The sequence below is a fragment of the Scatophagus argus genome, chromosome 7, assembly GCF_020382885.2.
Source record: "Scatophagus argus isolate fScaArg1 chromosome 7, fScaArg1.pri, whole genome shotgun sequence".
Taxonomy (NCBI): Eukaryota; Metazoa; Chordata; class Actinopteri; family Scatophagidae; genus Scatophagus; species Scatophagus argus.
Genome location: NC_058499.1, coordinates 11,513,585 through 11,530,526, shown reverse-complemented (window position 1 = coordinate 11,530,526; position 16,942 = coordinate 11,513,585). Strand labels below are relative to the sequence as shown.

General features: G+C 42.3%; 1 protein-coding gene across 5 annotated transcripts in view; it reads right to left on the bottom strand.

The window, feature by feature from the left end:
- Positions 1-227: 227 nt before the first annotated feature.
- tln2b (talin 2b) overlaps positions 228-16,942 on the bottom strand; it is a 77,018-nt gene continuing 60,303 nt past the window's right edge. For 2 of the 5 annotated variants that reach the window (XM_046394389.1, XM_046394393.1), the window contains exons 41-58: positions 16,246-16,392; positions 15,364-15,465; positions 15,096-15,215; positions 14,314-14,460; positions 12,863-13,029; positions 12,302-12,485; positions 11,746-11,871; positions 10,030-10,146; positions 9,310-9,495; positions 8,716-8,823; positions 7,729-7,834; positions 6,974-6,979; positions 6,392-6,516; positions 4,100-4,225; positions 3,944-4,006; positions 3,676-3,858; positions 3,457-3,582; positions 228-2,506 (exon numbers count right to left, since the gene is read on the bottom strand). In XM_046394389.1, coding sequence (XP_046250345.1) covers positions 2,378-2,506; positions 3,457-3,582; positions 3,676-3,858; positions 3,944-4,006; positions 4,100-4,225; positions 6,392-6,516; positions 6,974-6,979; positions 7,729-7,834; positions 8,716-8,823; positions 9,310-9,495; positions 10,030-10,146; positions 11,746-11,871; positions 12,302-12,485; positions 12,863-13,029; positions 14,314-14,460; positions 15,096-15,215; positions 15,364-15,465; positions 16,246-16,392 — 2,268 coding nt within the window. In that variant the 3' untranslated portion in view covers positions 228-2,377. The remainder of the gene's footprint in view (positions 2,507-3,456; positions 3,583-3,675; positions 3,859-3,943; positions 4,007-4,099; positions 4,226-6,391; positions 6,517-6,973; positions 6,980-7,728; positions 7,835-8,715; positions 8,824-9,309; positions 9,496-10,029; positions 10,147-11,745; positions 11,872-12,301; positions 12,486-12,862; positions 13,030-14,313; positions 14,461-15,095; positions 15,216-15,363; positions 15,466-16,245; positions 16,393-16,942) is intronic. The other 3 variants (XM_046394392.1, XM_046394394.1, XM_046394391.1) reach the window with 2 other exon arrangements.

Genomic DNA, 16,942 nt, shown 5'->3' with positions numbered 1-16,942 from the left:
CACATCCACTATGTCCATATTTGGTCTGGCTAACTTTACCAATCCTTCCACTAGCACATATTTGTCCAAACATCCCCTGACCCCGCTGACTGAACTATGAAGGATAATACTGACATCTGCTGGAAAGAATGCAGGATGACCTTTTTTTCTAACATCTCTTTAGTCAACTGTTTGCAATGATAGGAAAAAAAAAAGATAAAAATAATCTTAATGGCATCTTACTGGTTGTTTTAAACTCTTTATTTTTAGTGAATACAAAAAATACTTTTGTGACCAGATAAATATTATACATACAGCATGAAATCATAAAACTAACGCAGTCTGTTAAAGAAAGCACAACACCTATTCATAACAGAGCTAGTAACTTTTTCTATTTCTCTTAACACCCACACAAATCAGTTAGACAATATATTTCAGCATAATTCTTACACTTACTGAAAAAAAACCGTATTTTTCTTTTATAGTGGTTAAACAATGAAACGAGGGATTTTTTAGTCCAGCTTTTAAGAGAGAATTAACATTAAGATTTCAACAGTTTCTCAGTTTCAAACAGAAATTGCCACATGCTCATGGAATGCAGTCTAGTATTAGTCTTGCGATATGGTCTCTAAATCCTAAGGTATCCACAGATGCCCTTTTATATCAGCATTATAACGTTGTAGGCAAGTGGGCCACCAGCCAAGGCATTGAATTGTATGGCAAAGGACTAGGTGACATTAAGACCCCGATGGGGATTAGACTGGCATAATGGTTTGATCCAGAGAGGACAAGGCTCAGGCTCCCACCACTCAGCCTGATCTTCAGCTGCTCGCAGGGCAGACTCAAGTAAGGCACTAGTACACAATGCAGTCCTGACACTGGCATGGACAGACTGAGGAGATGAACTGCTTCAAATTTCCAGTATATTTTACATTAACATACTAAACAAAAAAAAAAACAAACAAACAATTGAATTAGTTTCTTCAATCAAAGCTTAAATCTATTTCCTTCTAGTTTGTCAGGAGAACGTTCCAGATTTAATATACTGGAACATTTAAATTGCCTTCTTCAGTGCGTATGTTTATGAGAAACTTCAGTGCATAACATATGACCATTTCATACAAGAGCCCAAAGCCAAATATCATTTATAATAAGACGACCAATCTTATAACCAATAACAGCGCAGAGTCTCATTAATATCTTCTCAGAATATTCAGCGTGATGTATTGCAGACAGTCAGTCTAAAGTGAAAATGCCTTCCATGACAGGGTTGTGACTGGTGGAAAATAACCGTGTGTGTGAGAATGTGTGTGTGTACAGTACCGTGGGTACCTGAACAAAATCTGGACAGTGTTAACGGGGAGATGAATTAAAGCATGAAGACAGAGAGAGAACAAACATGACAAATAATGTAAGCGTACGTTCCTTACACACTCTGTGTACATGAGGGAAGAACTGGTGGGGTTACAAGAAGTGAGATGATGTACAAGCAGCGGGATATGTTTGGTCACATATAGTCCAGATTCTCTGAATAACAAAGATTACACCAGTCTGATCTTTGACTACTTTCTTAAATAAAAGTAGAGTCAACTATAAATATCTTTATAGTGAGTGTTGGCCAGTGGTCTCTTATTTTCTTTCTATTTTGACTCTGAACCCCTCATTGTTTGGTGCCAAGCTGAACAACGTAGTTCAATCAAAAACTTTCATTGCTAATTGCTAATTTAACAGCAAATCCCCAAGTTCACATTTAATATTAGTAAAACACAAGTGCCTTCCCACTTAAACTACTCTATTGGTTAGTAGCTTCGTTGATATGTATAGACATCATGGTGCATGCAAGCCAGTGGTGAAATGAGCCCCCCACTCCCACCCCATGGACCCTTAGGCTTGTTCTGCCAGATGCAGAAATATCATCAGTTCATTTCCAATTGCTCTAAACCTTCAACAATTACAAGGACATTCAATGATTATAGGGGACCTCTGCATTTGTAACATCTTCAATTTGTGATTGTAACAGTCAGTAACGCTCATGATTATGTAACACTCGCAAAGCAATGATACATTTATCATACAACTTGATCATACTGTCTGGACTCGCCTATAGTGACGTCAGTAACAACCTTCTCCGTATTGAACTTTGAATGTCAATGCCATTCACTGACAAATACATACACACGTCTCTCTCTCTCTCTCTCACACACACACACACACATACACACAAACACAAACACCCTAAAGAGCACAGGCACTTGTTTTTCTCACCAAACAGGCCTGTTTCAAGTGCTGTATATTCCTCGGTTATGTGAGAGTAAAGCAGCCAATCTTACACGGGCGACAACTCCTCATGACATGAGGATTTCATCAACATGGCGTACATGAGCGTCCACTCAGCCTATCAGCCCTCGTCCTCCCTCAGCTCGCTGGGCAGGAACTTGTACTGCTGCTGTCGGATCTGAGCCAGCTTCTTGCGTGCTTCCTCCAGCTCCCGCTCTTTCCTTAGCATCTCCTCTTGAGCCGCAATGATCTGAGGAGAATGGGAACAGCTGACAGAAAATGTGCCTTCTACTCATTGTAATCCCAGTCCTGTGGATAGCTTGATATGAAAAACCAATAGCTGCACAGTGCTCAACTACAGCTTGTTAACTCCAAGCAGTAACACATTGGATAAAGCACAGGAACCATCTTATAGAGACAAATTCTACATTAAAATGAACCAAATGTCCTTATATGGGGTTCATTTACAGAAGACTGATAATGATGCATTTAAACCTTACAGCAAAACACAAAAAGCTAATTTCATGGCAATCTTAATGCATGTGCTTTATTGTTGTATTAGCTGTCAACCATTGGTAGTTCACTAATCAGACGTTTTTTTGTTATGAGTATAAGGTTAGTTAACATTCGGCTGTAACATTTTGAAATAATGAAATAATAGTGTTGTTATTTTGGCCAATCACAGCCTAAAGTGGTTAAAAAGAAACAAAGTCATCCAAAGCTCCTCTCAGTGCAACAACCATCAGACATCAATGAGCTTCACTGGTCAAACAGAAAAACTGACAAGCTGATGCCTAGCTGGTGTGTACCACTGACTCAGACAGGAACCGAGTCAATCAAGATGAAAAGTTTAGCTTCCTGTAACACCCTGGAGTTTTCACACAGAGACACTCGCTTTTCAATTACTGTCATTTTTTTTTTTTTTTTTTTTTTGATAAGATGAAAAGGAAGCAAGTTCTCAAGTCTTCAAGAGACGTGATGTTTTGCAGCTGTGGGTGTCTGGTAAACCTGGTAAACAGCTTTGAAATGAAGCTGATGGGCTGTTTATCCATGGCAGCTCATCAGAATTTCAGAAAAACAACATTTGGCATTTGGCATATCAGCGAGAGGTGCAAACATTCTCTGAAAAGGGCAAACCACACAATAGGAGTAATTTCTGTTCCAGGTCTCACGTAAACAATTTTCAGGATTTTGTCTCACCTGAGCTATGCCTCCAACAAATTTGGTCTTTACCACCACGCTGTCATCTTCAGTCTTGTCAAATGCTGCTTTCTGAGCCGCCTTCACCAAGCTGTCCGAAGCTCGCTTCACCGCATTGCCAGCAGCCTTCAAACAGACCATATCAGAGTTAGCATGCACACAGTCCACATGTACGCGGTTTCCACGGATGAATTAAAATTGTGTTACTTTGCTTCTCACCTGTAGTCTCCTCATGGCTTCAGAATCCTGGTCAGCCTTCACCTTGCAGGCCACCAGCAACTGAGCTGTAGAGGCTGCAACCTGTTTGGCTGAAGAGATGAGCTTCTCCTCGCTGGCGTGGCCCTGCACTGAGGCGTTAGCTGCCTCACACAGGTTACTGGTGGCTGCCGCTACCATACGCGCCTACAGCAAGACGTACTTTTAATCTGGGTCATGGTTCAAACGGTAATTAGAAAAAGTGTCGAAGTTGAAAATCTAAACAACTTACAGCTGATATGAGACCCTGAGACCACTGGCCATCATCCACTGCATTGGCTAGATTGGATCCCACCTGAGGCAGACATTGAGTAGAAAAGCATAATGTATATTTTACTCTTTCACATTATCAGTAACATACAGTGACTGAGGATGCATGCTGACTGACCTTGCCTTGTGCCACCAGTTCTCTCTGAGCGGCTGATGCAGATTTAACGAGAGCGCTAGTTGCTGCAGCGATGGACTTCGCTGCTTCTAAGATCTGCTCCTCAAAATCCAGAGTCTCATCTGCCTGCTGAAAGTGAAAACACATATTAATACTATGTCACCAGACCACCCATGGCTGTAAGCAGGATTTTATAAATACTAATGTCATGAGGCATGATCACCAAAAAAAGATTCAGTTTTTAATACTGTATGTGGATTTGTTCAACTTTATTGTCTAAGTGTTGTTTTAAAAACAATTCTACACTGCCAGGAATAAACGTTTGGTGGTAAAATTTACATACAGAGAGTATTAAAAAAAGTAAGTTAATATGTCACCCATTCAAGCTTCCTAAAGTTCACAACTTCCCAGAAAAATAATGTGCATGACCTCAGTGTCCTCAGTGGAAACTGCAGACAGCATAAAGTTCAACCGTATCTCTCATAAAAAGCAAAACCAAACATGATTATTTTACAGTGACTACAGAGTAGCAGCTGGATACGAGTTCCCATTTCCCAAACATGAACCAAATACAACAATGAAAATAAAGGAGCATCAGTTCAGAGACAGTTAACAAATGGCCATCTCTGCCTCAGCGGTCACCAACATGTGACTGACCTCCATAAACACATAAGGCACACGTGGCTGGAGACAGGGCGGGACACTGTAGGAATATGTTTGATATATAGTTGGACTGAATAACAACCTAATATATCAAACATATCAGACAGAGCCCTGCAGAGAAGGCTTCCAGGTCTACAACGGCTCAGAGAGGATGAGGGGTGGGCAGGGCAAGGAAGCATGCTGGGAGCAGGAGAGCCTTCCCTCCTTATAGGGTGGGAGGGACGAAGGAGTAGAGGGCAGAGGGAGTACAGAGGAGGAGGAGGAGGAGGAGGAGGAGGAACAAGGAGAATCCAAGTTGTTTTAGACAAATAAATAAAACCTTTCTGGATGCGGTGGGCTATTTTACAGACTTGAGGATGGCTTAATGTCTCTAAGATTTAGATGCAACGGTTTGTTAGCTCTGTCTAAATAAAAACAAATAACTGAGGGCAAACATTATCATACTGTGAATAAAATCTCATGTGGTGCTCTGCCGTTGTTTCAGACTGCTTAGCGGAGTGGATGAGCTTATAAGGTTATAAACAAAAACTGAACTCTCCTTGCGTGTTAAGAAAGACGTAGTACAGTTTAGGGGTATCCCCCCTCCCTTAAATGCTATTCGGTAAGGCTTGCCTCCTATTAGATCACTAGAGGGAGACACTGACATCCAAGAGGAAAAGCCTTTCACTCACTAATCCCCTTTCATAAACATAGAGGTCCTCATAAATGCAGTCTGTAGCTGTGGAATTATAGTATGAGACAGGGCATTATGTGGTTCCTTTATTAAAACAGGGGTAACCTAAATACACTGTCCTTTATATTAAACAGGCCGAGGGTTGAGCTGACAATCACTTTGTGTGCGGGAAGAGGAACAGAAAAGAGAGAAAGCACTACAGGCACAGAAGGAAGAGCACTAGGATCCAACTATCCAGTCTCCAGAGACACATAAACAAACAACACAGTCATGCGGTGGCACACCACAAACACAACCTTGCATTGCATACAGAACAACATGAAAGTAATTTCGCTTTCCAAAAGCACTATCGCTGCCGCCTCCCATGTTCTGACTATTTTCATTGCGTATGATGTGGTGAAATTAGTTTTGTATTTTAGGCAATACCACAGTGTGTGTGTGTGTGTGTGTGGGGGGGGGGGGGGGGGGGGTTGAAAAACAGGCTGAAAAAGCCTCTCTAAGTTTAGTGTAGGAATGACGGCAACAAAACAAAGGAAATAAGTTCAATAAGACAGAGGCCCTCTCTTTCAGAAAGGGTCACAACAGTTCATCACACATTTGAACTCGATCCAACATAAGCTCGAGGACCCAGCGGTGTAACTGCGTCTCCTGGCAACACAACTCAAAATAATGTCCAGAAGAACCTTTGAAGAAAGTTTTCTGAGCATCATATGTTAGCTCACTGGACCAGCTGTGGGTCGACATGCTATGTGTAACGAAGCAACATTTTTTTTTTCTTTCCTTTAATGACACCGAGATCGCAGCTCAGTCATGGAAAAAGAGGACTCCACTTCAAAGTAACTGTCACCCTTTCCTACCTTTGGCCCACAGTCTCTCCCTGCTGATTAATGGCAAAAAGCTGTGCGTGGGTTTGAGTGTGTGTGTGGGTGGGTGGAAAAGGTTGAGAGGGGCACTTATACCTTGGGCTTGGCTCTGGGTTTCAGCTGCTCTAGTTTCTTGGCTGCAGCTTCAATAGACGCTGCTGCTCCAAGAAGCTCGGTCTCGGCGATGACAGTGGGGTCCTCGGGGTCCACGCACTCTGATCCTGAACAGGAACATCACATACTCAAAAGCTGGTTGTTACAGGCTTACAGAAGAAACACCAGCAGAATAACTCCAGTGATAACATTTTATTTTATTGAAAAAAAAAGCATGCAGTTTTTCATGCATCACGAAGACCAAAATCTCATCCCATTTCAGCTGCAGCTCTGTACACTGCAAAGAAGTGTTTCCAAACATGTCAGTAATGCCTCAAAGTTAAATAAACTAAAAGTTAAAAGAAACGCACATTTGATGGATCATTGTCTTTTTTATAGGTTTGTAAGTGCCCATAAAACAGTGCTGTTTGGGAACAGCTTGGTAAAGCAGATGGAACGATGCTCTCATAGATTATGTTGAGCTCTGGGGAAATCTGTCCCCCCCCCAAGCTGACTAACTCCTCTACCCCCTTCGGACTCCATGAAAGTGATCTGGAGGAACAAAACACACCACATCCCACTTACCTCCGTCTGAGGCAGCAAGGAAAGAGAGAAGGAAAGAACACATGGGACATTAGAGAGGTGAAGTGGATAGCCCCGCTGGGTCTCAGGCTATACACTGAAATCTAATTCTCATCCAAACACAATCTATTACTCCTGTCACATGCAGCAGTGCAGCTTCTAGAGGAAACACTCTGCTATGTTTGTGTCATAGCCATCCTTACAGAGCTTAATTTGGAACAATTTGCACGGTGCTACGATTTCAATATTCTAAAGAGATTTTCATGACCCGTCTTTGTCGCGGACGCAGACAGTTTGGTGGCTTGACTCAATAACGCTATAATATTTTTTCATTCAAGAGGATTAGAACTCCTTTGACTAATCTCTAACATCTCCACAATCCTATCATGGCTTTTTACATTTTATCAAATTGAGCTGGCTCCTGACGCGAATCCACTTGCATCAAACTGACTGTATTCTGCAATTTCAGCTTTCCTAGTTTCATGCTACGGTGGCTATAATGTCTCACAGTCATTTTAAAATTAAAATCTGCTGCCAGCAATTTCTGGACAGCACAAAAGCGCCAAACAAGCTAACACTATACTGCTTCATGAGATACCATATATTAAATATACACAACTTTCAGGTGTGTTAAATGGTCCATGTAATCCTGAAATCAGTCAGAATGGGGTCACTGATGACTAAAGTTGACAAGCCTAACTTTTGTCTGCATGCATTATGTACAAGAGCGTGCATCGGCAGTGTGTGTGTGGCCTCACCCTTCATGGCCTCAGCTGTCTGAACGAGCTCTGTCACACACGCTGCCACATGCTTCGAGTGTGCGGCCAGCTGCTGCTTCTGCTCGGCTGTGGGCTTCTGCAGCACCTGAGAATACAACAGCCCAGCAGGCACAAGACACAAGTAAATGTAAAGTAAAATTTGAAAGGAAGTAGTTCTGCAAATGATTGATTGATAAAACAACCTCTTTATACTAGACAACAAATTATAACATAAGGGACTTTTGGTAGTCTAACATCCTGTCAGGATCCACATGATGTACCTAGAACTAATTATGCAAGTGAGATAATTAATTAACTACTTAATACATTAATTAGCAGTTATTAAACGTCAACACCCCTGTCTTCACCTAATGCATGCACAGTGTTATTATGGACTGAGGAATTTAATGAAAATAGGTTCCGCTGATTAATATGCAGATTTATGCAACAGGGTGCTCAGAAATGAAATCCAATCCTCTGCAGAGGTACACCCTGATGTAAGGTATAAAAAGAAGAATTTTTAAGATTTATTTGTTACAGATAGATACTATACAAGCTCTGTAGTTTTCAGCAAACATTACTGAAACATGAGTGCATGGTGCATTTGTTGGGGAGTATTTACATCAGCTGGACCGTGTACAGTATGAGAAATTGGTCCAGTGCTCCAGTCATCCAGTGAAACAGTACAGCTCATTTTATTCATTTGTTTTTAATAGGTTCTGGATAATAATGCAGGTCTGTGGCACAGACACATAAGCCACATTGGGCTCTGACTGCACGGATGATACTTCATAGTAGGATCAATTTATAGATTTATAATTAGTTTATTGTTAGCAGAGGAGTAAATAGTGCAGATAAAACCTGTAGCACCTAACTTGGTAAAATTAAATATCAGGATGCACTCTTTCACATTGTAGCCACACACACACACACGCACACGTTACTTCAGCCATCTATTTATGGAACATGTCACCGTCTCATTCTAACCTGCAGCACTTGCTCCAGAAGGTTGATGTATCCGGTGGTGCACTCAGAGCTGTACTGCAGGGCCTTGCTCCTCAGTTCCTCACTCACTTCAGGGTGGAAGGCTGCTTGCTGAAAAAGGACACAGAAATTATTCCCACTGGCATATTAAGATTTAACACAGGTCGTGATATAAAAGTGAAAATACGCTGTGTGCGGTCTGGAATAGCCTTTATGCAATTTTACCTGAGGAGATGTACATTATGTTGTGCCAATGATAAATCAAATTCATACCGAATAAATTCACCATAATTTCAAATAATTTTCCCCCAACTTATTTCTAATGATTTGATTTTCAAAAGCGTAGCCTGCAATGCTCCTTCTCTCCTTCTGTCTTGTTACAAGTGCACTACACTGTGTCGCTGAAGGACATCCTGACTGATGCTCTGCTGCACGACTTTGAAAAGTGACTACCAGAGAAGTGAGTCACTACCAGCGGGAGCAGCCATAAAGTAGACTAGACTCTAATGTCCTATCTGCACTCAGCAGGCTAGGTTCCCTGACAGCCTGGTGATGTCTGTGTGGGGCCTGTTCTGGCAGGGCAGTGTGGATTAGCACCTTGCAGGTAGTCAGCATATCGTAGACGGCTTTGCGGCTCAGGTTGGCAGTGGCGATCACGTCCTCCTGCTGAGCCGAATTGCCTGCAGCCACGGCCTTGGTCGTTGCTATGGTGATGCCCTTTGTCATGCGAATGAACTCCTCTGGTGTGGTGGACTTCTCTGGGACGTCCTTGGACTGGAACACCTGACATGATGTAGAACCAACGACACAGGTAGTTGGACACAGGCGTGTCAGAGGCTCAGATGTATGCATATGGATGGGAACATCGTCAGAGTCCCCATAGACTCTGTATAATAACAGACAGTGAGGAGGACTTGATGTCTTGATCTCAGGAGTGAGATAGACTGTGTTTGATTTGGCCTTAGCCACAGCTTTTGGTAAAGAGGGGGGGGGGGGTCCTTTGATAAGGATTAGCATTAAATTACAAAAAAAACAAGCTCTTGAAATCTTTGTCCTTTCTCACTCTGTGTGCACCTGGTACCCCAGACCCTGATAAGAGCTGTGAGAAACCTGCAGGGGCTGAGAGGGAAGGAGGAAGGAAAGGAGCTGGACAGATAATAAAGGAAAAAAGAACAAAAAGCTCTCCTGTTTTGTTCAGAATAATAGACATAGATATCCCTGACCCTGTTTGAGCCAGCTTAGCAGAAAGGCTGTGTCTCATCAGTTCAGTCCCAAAAGACCATAAAGAGGAGGCTCGGGCCTATGAGGCGCTCTTACTGTCAGCTCCTGCTTGATGCACTCAATGGTGGCCTCCAGTGCCCTCGTCCCACGCGTTGCTTCATCCTCCACTGCCTTCACTGTTTTTAGAAGAGACGTCACATTCGTCACCATGACCTGTGGAATAAATGATGAGGTTCACGGTCAAACCAGGAGGTGGAGCTCTTTCTCCTCAGCTGCAAAGCATTACATTAGAAGAAATCATTTCTGCCTCCTCCCTCACTGTGGCTTCACTTCTCTAATTAACAACAAAGATGTCACTTGCTTAAGAAAGAAAGACTGAGGGATGTGTTTCAAATTAAAAGAGGCTGATTTACTGCTGGTAATGTAGTTCATTCACTGACACCTTGGATGGAAAAAAAACAAAACAAAACCCTGATGCTTTATTCATAGTGACACATTCTTTTTTGTCTGGGCTACACTGAGCAAGATGTCTGTTATTAAGTTAGGAATCTGAGCAACATGATGGCCAGGAGTTGGAGAGGGTCCCATTTGGAGGTCGCCATATGTTAGAGGAACAGAAACAATCTGTCAACATAACCAGGTCCATGGGTGGCCCTAATTCCATTTAGATGAAAAAACACAAGAAACCAAAAGCAAGAGTTAAAGAGCTAAATGCTGCGCTTGGATTGATAGTTGGGGCAAAAATAAATAAATCTATTCAGAGTGAGATTTTGTCACTGATACAAATACAGCGTGCTGCTGCAGTGATCACTAGTTTTTATTCTTCAGCAGTTGCTTGGTGTGACAGCGTTCAAGATGATCAAGAGCAAAATGGCAACTCTGGCATCTCTTGTGTACGTTTCATGCAGATTCTCACAGCCACTGCTGCCACCTGGAAGTTGCTCAACGTCTTTTCTTTCTTCACAGTAAAAAAACCTCTACACTGTTCACTTTGTATCATATTGCATTTGCTTTGTTTTGCACTTTCTGTGTACTTTATAACTTCACTTTTTTTTATTTGTTTAGCTTTATAACTTTGTCTCTTATATTGTAATCCTACAACTATTTCTGCCCCCTCGATACATATGCCACCCATTGCCTATCTGTATCTTCTCGAAGAAGCCTCCCTCATGTGCTGTTTTTTTCTGATTTTCTTCCCATTTGTTTCACCTTTCAAGTTTTCAATGTAAAATTATTCTTTGCCCGAACCAAGTGTCTAATAATAGAGGGTGTCTTGAGCAGATTGAAAAGCACTCTGACTTGACAAACTTGTGTTTTTCAGCTGTATAAATAAACCTGACTTGACATGACAAATAGAATAGTTAGGCTGAGCCTTACTTAGATCAGGTCTTCACAGTCAAGTGGATTCAAAAACTTTGTCCTACCACAGTCTCAACGGTCACAATACGAGATGTCCTATAGATAGTTCTCAGTAAAGCACACCGATGCTTTCTTTCTCTCTCATACAGACACACAATTGTATGCACATCATAGTGACGGGTCTGCTCCCACATACCGATACGGCAGAAAAAGAGAATACCTGATAAGAACTGTCATATCATTCTTTTTAAAAACCCTGAGCTTGTGCTTCCAGATACGTCAAACTAAACACAGGAATAATACAAAGAGAGCATCTGAAGAATACATGTCTACATGTATTCCCCTCAGTGAGGAAGCAGAAGCTGAATAATAAATTGCAGACTGGTGTTGCTGAAATCAATAAGCAGCTAAACCAGAAATGACAGTCATTTGTCTAGTAGTCCGCTTCTTCACCTTGGCAGCGCTCTTTAGCTGATACATGGACGGATCGTCGGCTGGCTTGCCGGCGGCACATTTGGTGGCACCGATGAGTTCGGCCAGAGCCTTGGCCACATCCCGCACTGCATTTATCAGAACCACCTGAGGAGATAGAGCTGGTATCAATACGGCACAATGGTCAGAGTACAGGTTTATCAGTAGCACCCTGGGGAGAGGATTTAACACTGCAGCCCTTATCACTCCCACCTCGTCGTGATACTTCAAACTTAATGGCGGGCAGAGATAGAGGCAAACACACAGAGGGAAGAGAAGACACAATGTGTATCAGACGAAACTGCAATTACACATAATCTATCACCGCCTGTGCAGAAAGACAGAAGACATTCATTATTTTAAAATACTATAATGGTACTGAATTATAATAGCTGCTTAAAACTCAGTGGGACTCAGGGTGGAATTAGCAGTGGAATTAAAAAGTAATCCAAAATAAAAGCCTTGCAACTGTGCCTACATATGGCTGAAACATCTGTGGGTTTATTAGTAATTCTTTAGTAGCTTGGATTTTCATCACCTGTGTCTCGGGGCCCTCGGAGCCCATGCTGGTTGCTCCCAGTTTGACCACCTCAGTGAGCTGGGTGATGGTCTTGGCTGAGGACTGGGCCGCCTGGGCAAGTTTCTCCTGGCTGGATGCAGCTCCAGCAACCAGCAGCTTGGTGTCCTCAACCAGCGCCTTGGCTGTCTTCAAGATGCTCTCCCTGAGGGACAGGACACATTGTGTCACAATCTGCTCCACAGTCACACTCAAGTACCAGCAATATGAGAGGAAGCTGTTGCTTTTCGAACAAAATGTGTGTTTAGTAGGGACAAATCTCAATTATGTTCATTAGGTGCAAATCATCTGAATTTTCAGCTTCATTGGCAAACTGCACTTCTCATGAGTGAGTCATCAAAAGAAAAAGGGAGCTGTAGTGTTGTAGTGTGAAAACCTAGCAACTGAAAGCTAAGCTCTCTTGTGCTCATGAAACCTATTAATCAATTGCCCATTTTTCATCATCATCATCTATTGGTTCTCTTTTCTGGTGATTTTCTGGTGGTTTTTCATTTCACATTATATCGTTAGTTTTGTTTGCACCTGTGATCTGCGAAAGACTCTTCGTTCTCAGGGTTCAGTGTTCCAGCTGAGGCGAACATGATGGTAGTGTCCAGGTCAGCAATGATGCCAGAGACAGCGCTGGCTGCTGTGATACAGGCCTGGGTGCCTTTGTTCCCCGCCTGCAGTGCTGACAGTACCAAGGACACCTGGAACATGAAACATGCAGAGAGATCCTTGAAACATGCTGTGTTCAGAGGTGTAAAAACAGCTAAAATAACCCCAGAGTTGGTGTGATTACTGCACATGTTTAATGATTAAACATCAGATTTTCTTCTTCATAGGATGTGGGCGAGGCCTTTATAAACCAGGTGAGCGAGGTTGCAAATTTTTTGAGTGAAATATATGTATGAGCTGGGATAAAGGAGGACGCTGGGAGCAAGATGGCATCCAAATTAAATCCAAAAAATAATTTTTGAAAGGGGACTGCAAACCAAACTACAGCGAGTCCACTGCACACATCACATTAAGTCAATGAGCCCGACTTTGCAAATCACACATCTCGTTTGAAGAAAGCTCCCTGCCAATACCTCACAAACAAATAGAATACCCTGAGAGGTACATATCAATGAGGCACAAGCTTCACATATCAGCAGTCAAGAGACCCCAAATTATTCAAGTTTGATATGAGACCCGAATCAAATCATAGCCTCAGAGTGGAGAGAAATTCTAATGTGTGAACAGCGTGGCCAGCTGCTGGGAGGGTCACAGCAGGGAGGCATTAGTATTATTATTAACTGCACAGTGTGAGGATGGTCAGGGGAGCATACACTCACGACCTGCATGAATTGTCCAATAATAACAACAACACTACGGGAAAGCACCAGTTATTATCACCTAAAATAACATATATTAAACCTATATTCTTAAACTTTAAGGCTAAAGGTAAGCCTTAAAAATAATAAATAATGGATAATAATTAAAGTACAAAATCCTTTCTGCAACAGCATACAAAAAAATTATTCATATCTTCACTACCTCTTCTCAAATGTTGCAGCCGCACACACTTCTATGTTCGTTATTAGTTCAGTATATATACACAGCAATGGTACTGAGCAATACATGAAATAAAGTTTCATAAAAATGCTAATGCTGAGTTGGCGCTGCTTCCAAACTTCAAGCAGCAGAGATTGCAAGTTATGACAGCAAAAACAGACTTTCCATAAAATTCAAGGTATATACACCAACAAGTCGAGTTGTACAGTGGACTGAGTTTCATCACATGGTACAACAACAATCACATGAAGCTCAATATCAGCAAAAGCAATAAACCAGCGGTGGACTACAATGCACAAGTCTGAAAAAATTTTTTTGGAGAAATTTGACACCAACATGAAAATTGAAAGGACGGACAGTTGGATGGATTGGAAGCTATTGCTTGTGCGTAGGCAAGAGTTAAAGATGCTGTACCAGAGTCTGTTCACATGGCTTACCTTCTCTGTGACTGCTCGGGCACACTCGATAAGCTCCCTCTTGGAGAAGCTGTCAGTGGGGCTGAGCTGCAGGGCTCCAGCCTTCTGGACCAGGTAGATACAGCCATGGCCCAGCTCTTGCACCCGTGTCTTTATCTGGAAGCCAACCTGAAAGCACAACAAGGCATCGCTTACACCGCATCCATCTCCTCGTTTGCATCACTGTACTACACAATTACAATCATGTCCTAAACTGGCATGTCTCTTATCCAGTGACTGGTTAAAAAAAATGATTTCAAACACCCTCTGAGAGGGAATGCTGGCACTACACCCATACTTTCCAGACTGAGATTCATGGGTGGGTGGTATAAGCATCACTATAGGCTTTTAGGCCCAATGTCGCTATGGTAACCAGCAGGGTTTCCAGCAGTCTGCTGTACACAAGATATTGATAAGAGCTGTGTGCTTATTAGTGCAATGTTTCCACACACTGCTGGACTGCACAGACAAGCTTTAAGAAAGGATGTGGGTCTTAAGACAGATGGATGCTGGAGGGGTTTATTTCTATTTGATCTCACACTGTCCGGAGCAGCCTTGAGGAAGGGGTGTCATATCAAAGAGCAGAAAACATCTGCTGTGATCGGTGTGTCAGTGAATACATCCAAAAGCATTTTTGGTGTAAAATGCACACCCAAGCTGATATTTCAGTGCGACAATTACAGAAATGCATAGCGTGTAAATCTTTCATAAGAGTATGTCATTTCCCCTACATATTCAATAGGAGAGAGAGCACGCCTGCTCACCTCCTCTGGCTCTGCAGTGGCAGCAGCAAGGCGTCCTTGGTGTGCTAGCTGTCCATAGTCCACTGTCACCTGAGAGGCAAGGCCACCGAGCTCTTCGGGGCAGGTTACCGACTTAGTCATCTGGCAAGCAAGAGAACGTACATCATGAGCACAAGCAGAAATTAATGTTTCTGTAGCTCTATTGGCATATATTGTCACTGTAGACCGGAAGTGTAACAGAAAACACACACAGTCAGGCACAGATATCCTTGTGCATTAGTGTACTCACCATCTCCTGTGCAGTGATAGCGATGGCCTTGGAGAACTTCACCATTGTGGTCTGGTAGTCCACAAAGGAGCCCTCAGGTTCGGGTGGTGTTCCTTCATCCACCTGTTATATTTAACTTTTTAGTACTTATTTATTTTAGAGCTTATGTGAGACTTAAGATTTAGTTAGGCATCACTTTACAATAAATATAAAGAAGGGTTTAATCAAGTTCAGATAGTCCAGACTAAGACTGATTAATTTAAGAGGCCACTAACAAAATAAATCGAGCAATGCCGGCAATACCAACATTGGATGCACCCCATTTGGCAGGATCTTTTTATAGTAGAACTTGTTAATTGATATATAATTTCTTAATAATTAAAAAGCCATTAGTGAGAACATATAAACCTTTTTCAAGTATGCATTCTTGTAAAGCGTTCCACTTTGCTAATACATGCTAATGGAGTTTTAATGGAGGCTGCGCTCATATGTTTAAGTTGAGGGTAAAAATGAAAATAAAAATAAAGATAAAAGTGAAGAATAAGATATAAGCTGAGCGTATATGTCTGACTGTGTGCAGATCATTGTCAATTATAAACCGCCCTGCCAACACAGTGGCATGTCCCCCTGCAGGATGAATGACGGTTAACATCACCAGTGGGCTGTGGATTTAAAATCTGTCATCTACTGGACTAATGAGAGTCACTGACAAGGACACACTCTCAGCACACCCACTGTGGAATTGATCTTAACAGCAGAAAGCTCATTTTGCCTTCAGACAAATAACCTGCAATCCGTTCAAACCACATAAGCAGACTTCTCATGAGATGGTATCACACGCACACACAGCACACGCATTCTCTGTAAAGGCACACTCACTCACACAAATACACCTTTGCTCACCCTGCCCATGGCCTCAGCGATGGACTCCACCATGCCCCCGACCATGCCCCCTTCACTGGCCGCCTCATTCAAAGTCACCATGATGTCGTCCACAGCCTCCTTCATCAGCTGGGCTGCTTCTGAGATGGCATCGTGGGTGTGGGACGCCTGAGGACACGGTCAGCTGATTAACGTTTCTGTGACACTGTCTAAGCCTTTATTTTGTCACACAGGAGGTTTGCTCTCCGTGAACTGAGAAGCATCTGATTCAGTCGCATACTGCTGGTATGTAACATATATCAGAATATCAATAGTAGATCCTAACACGCCCACTTAAATTTTTGTGGCTCTAATTAATTTTGGGGAACAGCAGAATGACGCCCAGAATGGGATTAGAAGTTGTGCAGTGAATGGGTTTTAAAAAATGATCAGTCGAATCTTTAAATCAATTCTAACACTAATAGAGAGCCATAAAACCAAGTGAGAACTCCTGCGGCTTTGTTCTGTATGGGTTTAATACGAGCAAATGTCTTAATAGCTGAAAGAAGAACATATAATAGAGAATTACAGACGTAGAGGCAGAAGTAAATTCTTCATGCTCAGCAGTAAAGAATGTCTTGATTCTCTTAAAACCAAGATCTACCCTGACAAAAAAAGAGTGCATTAGTGTCTCGACCTGTTGAAATTTTCCCTATCACAGGTCAGCCTTGAAATAGAG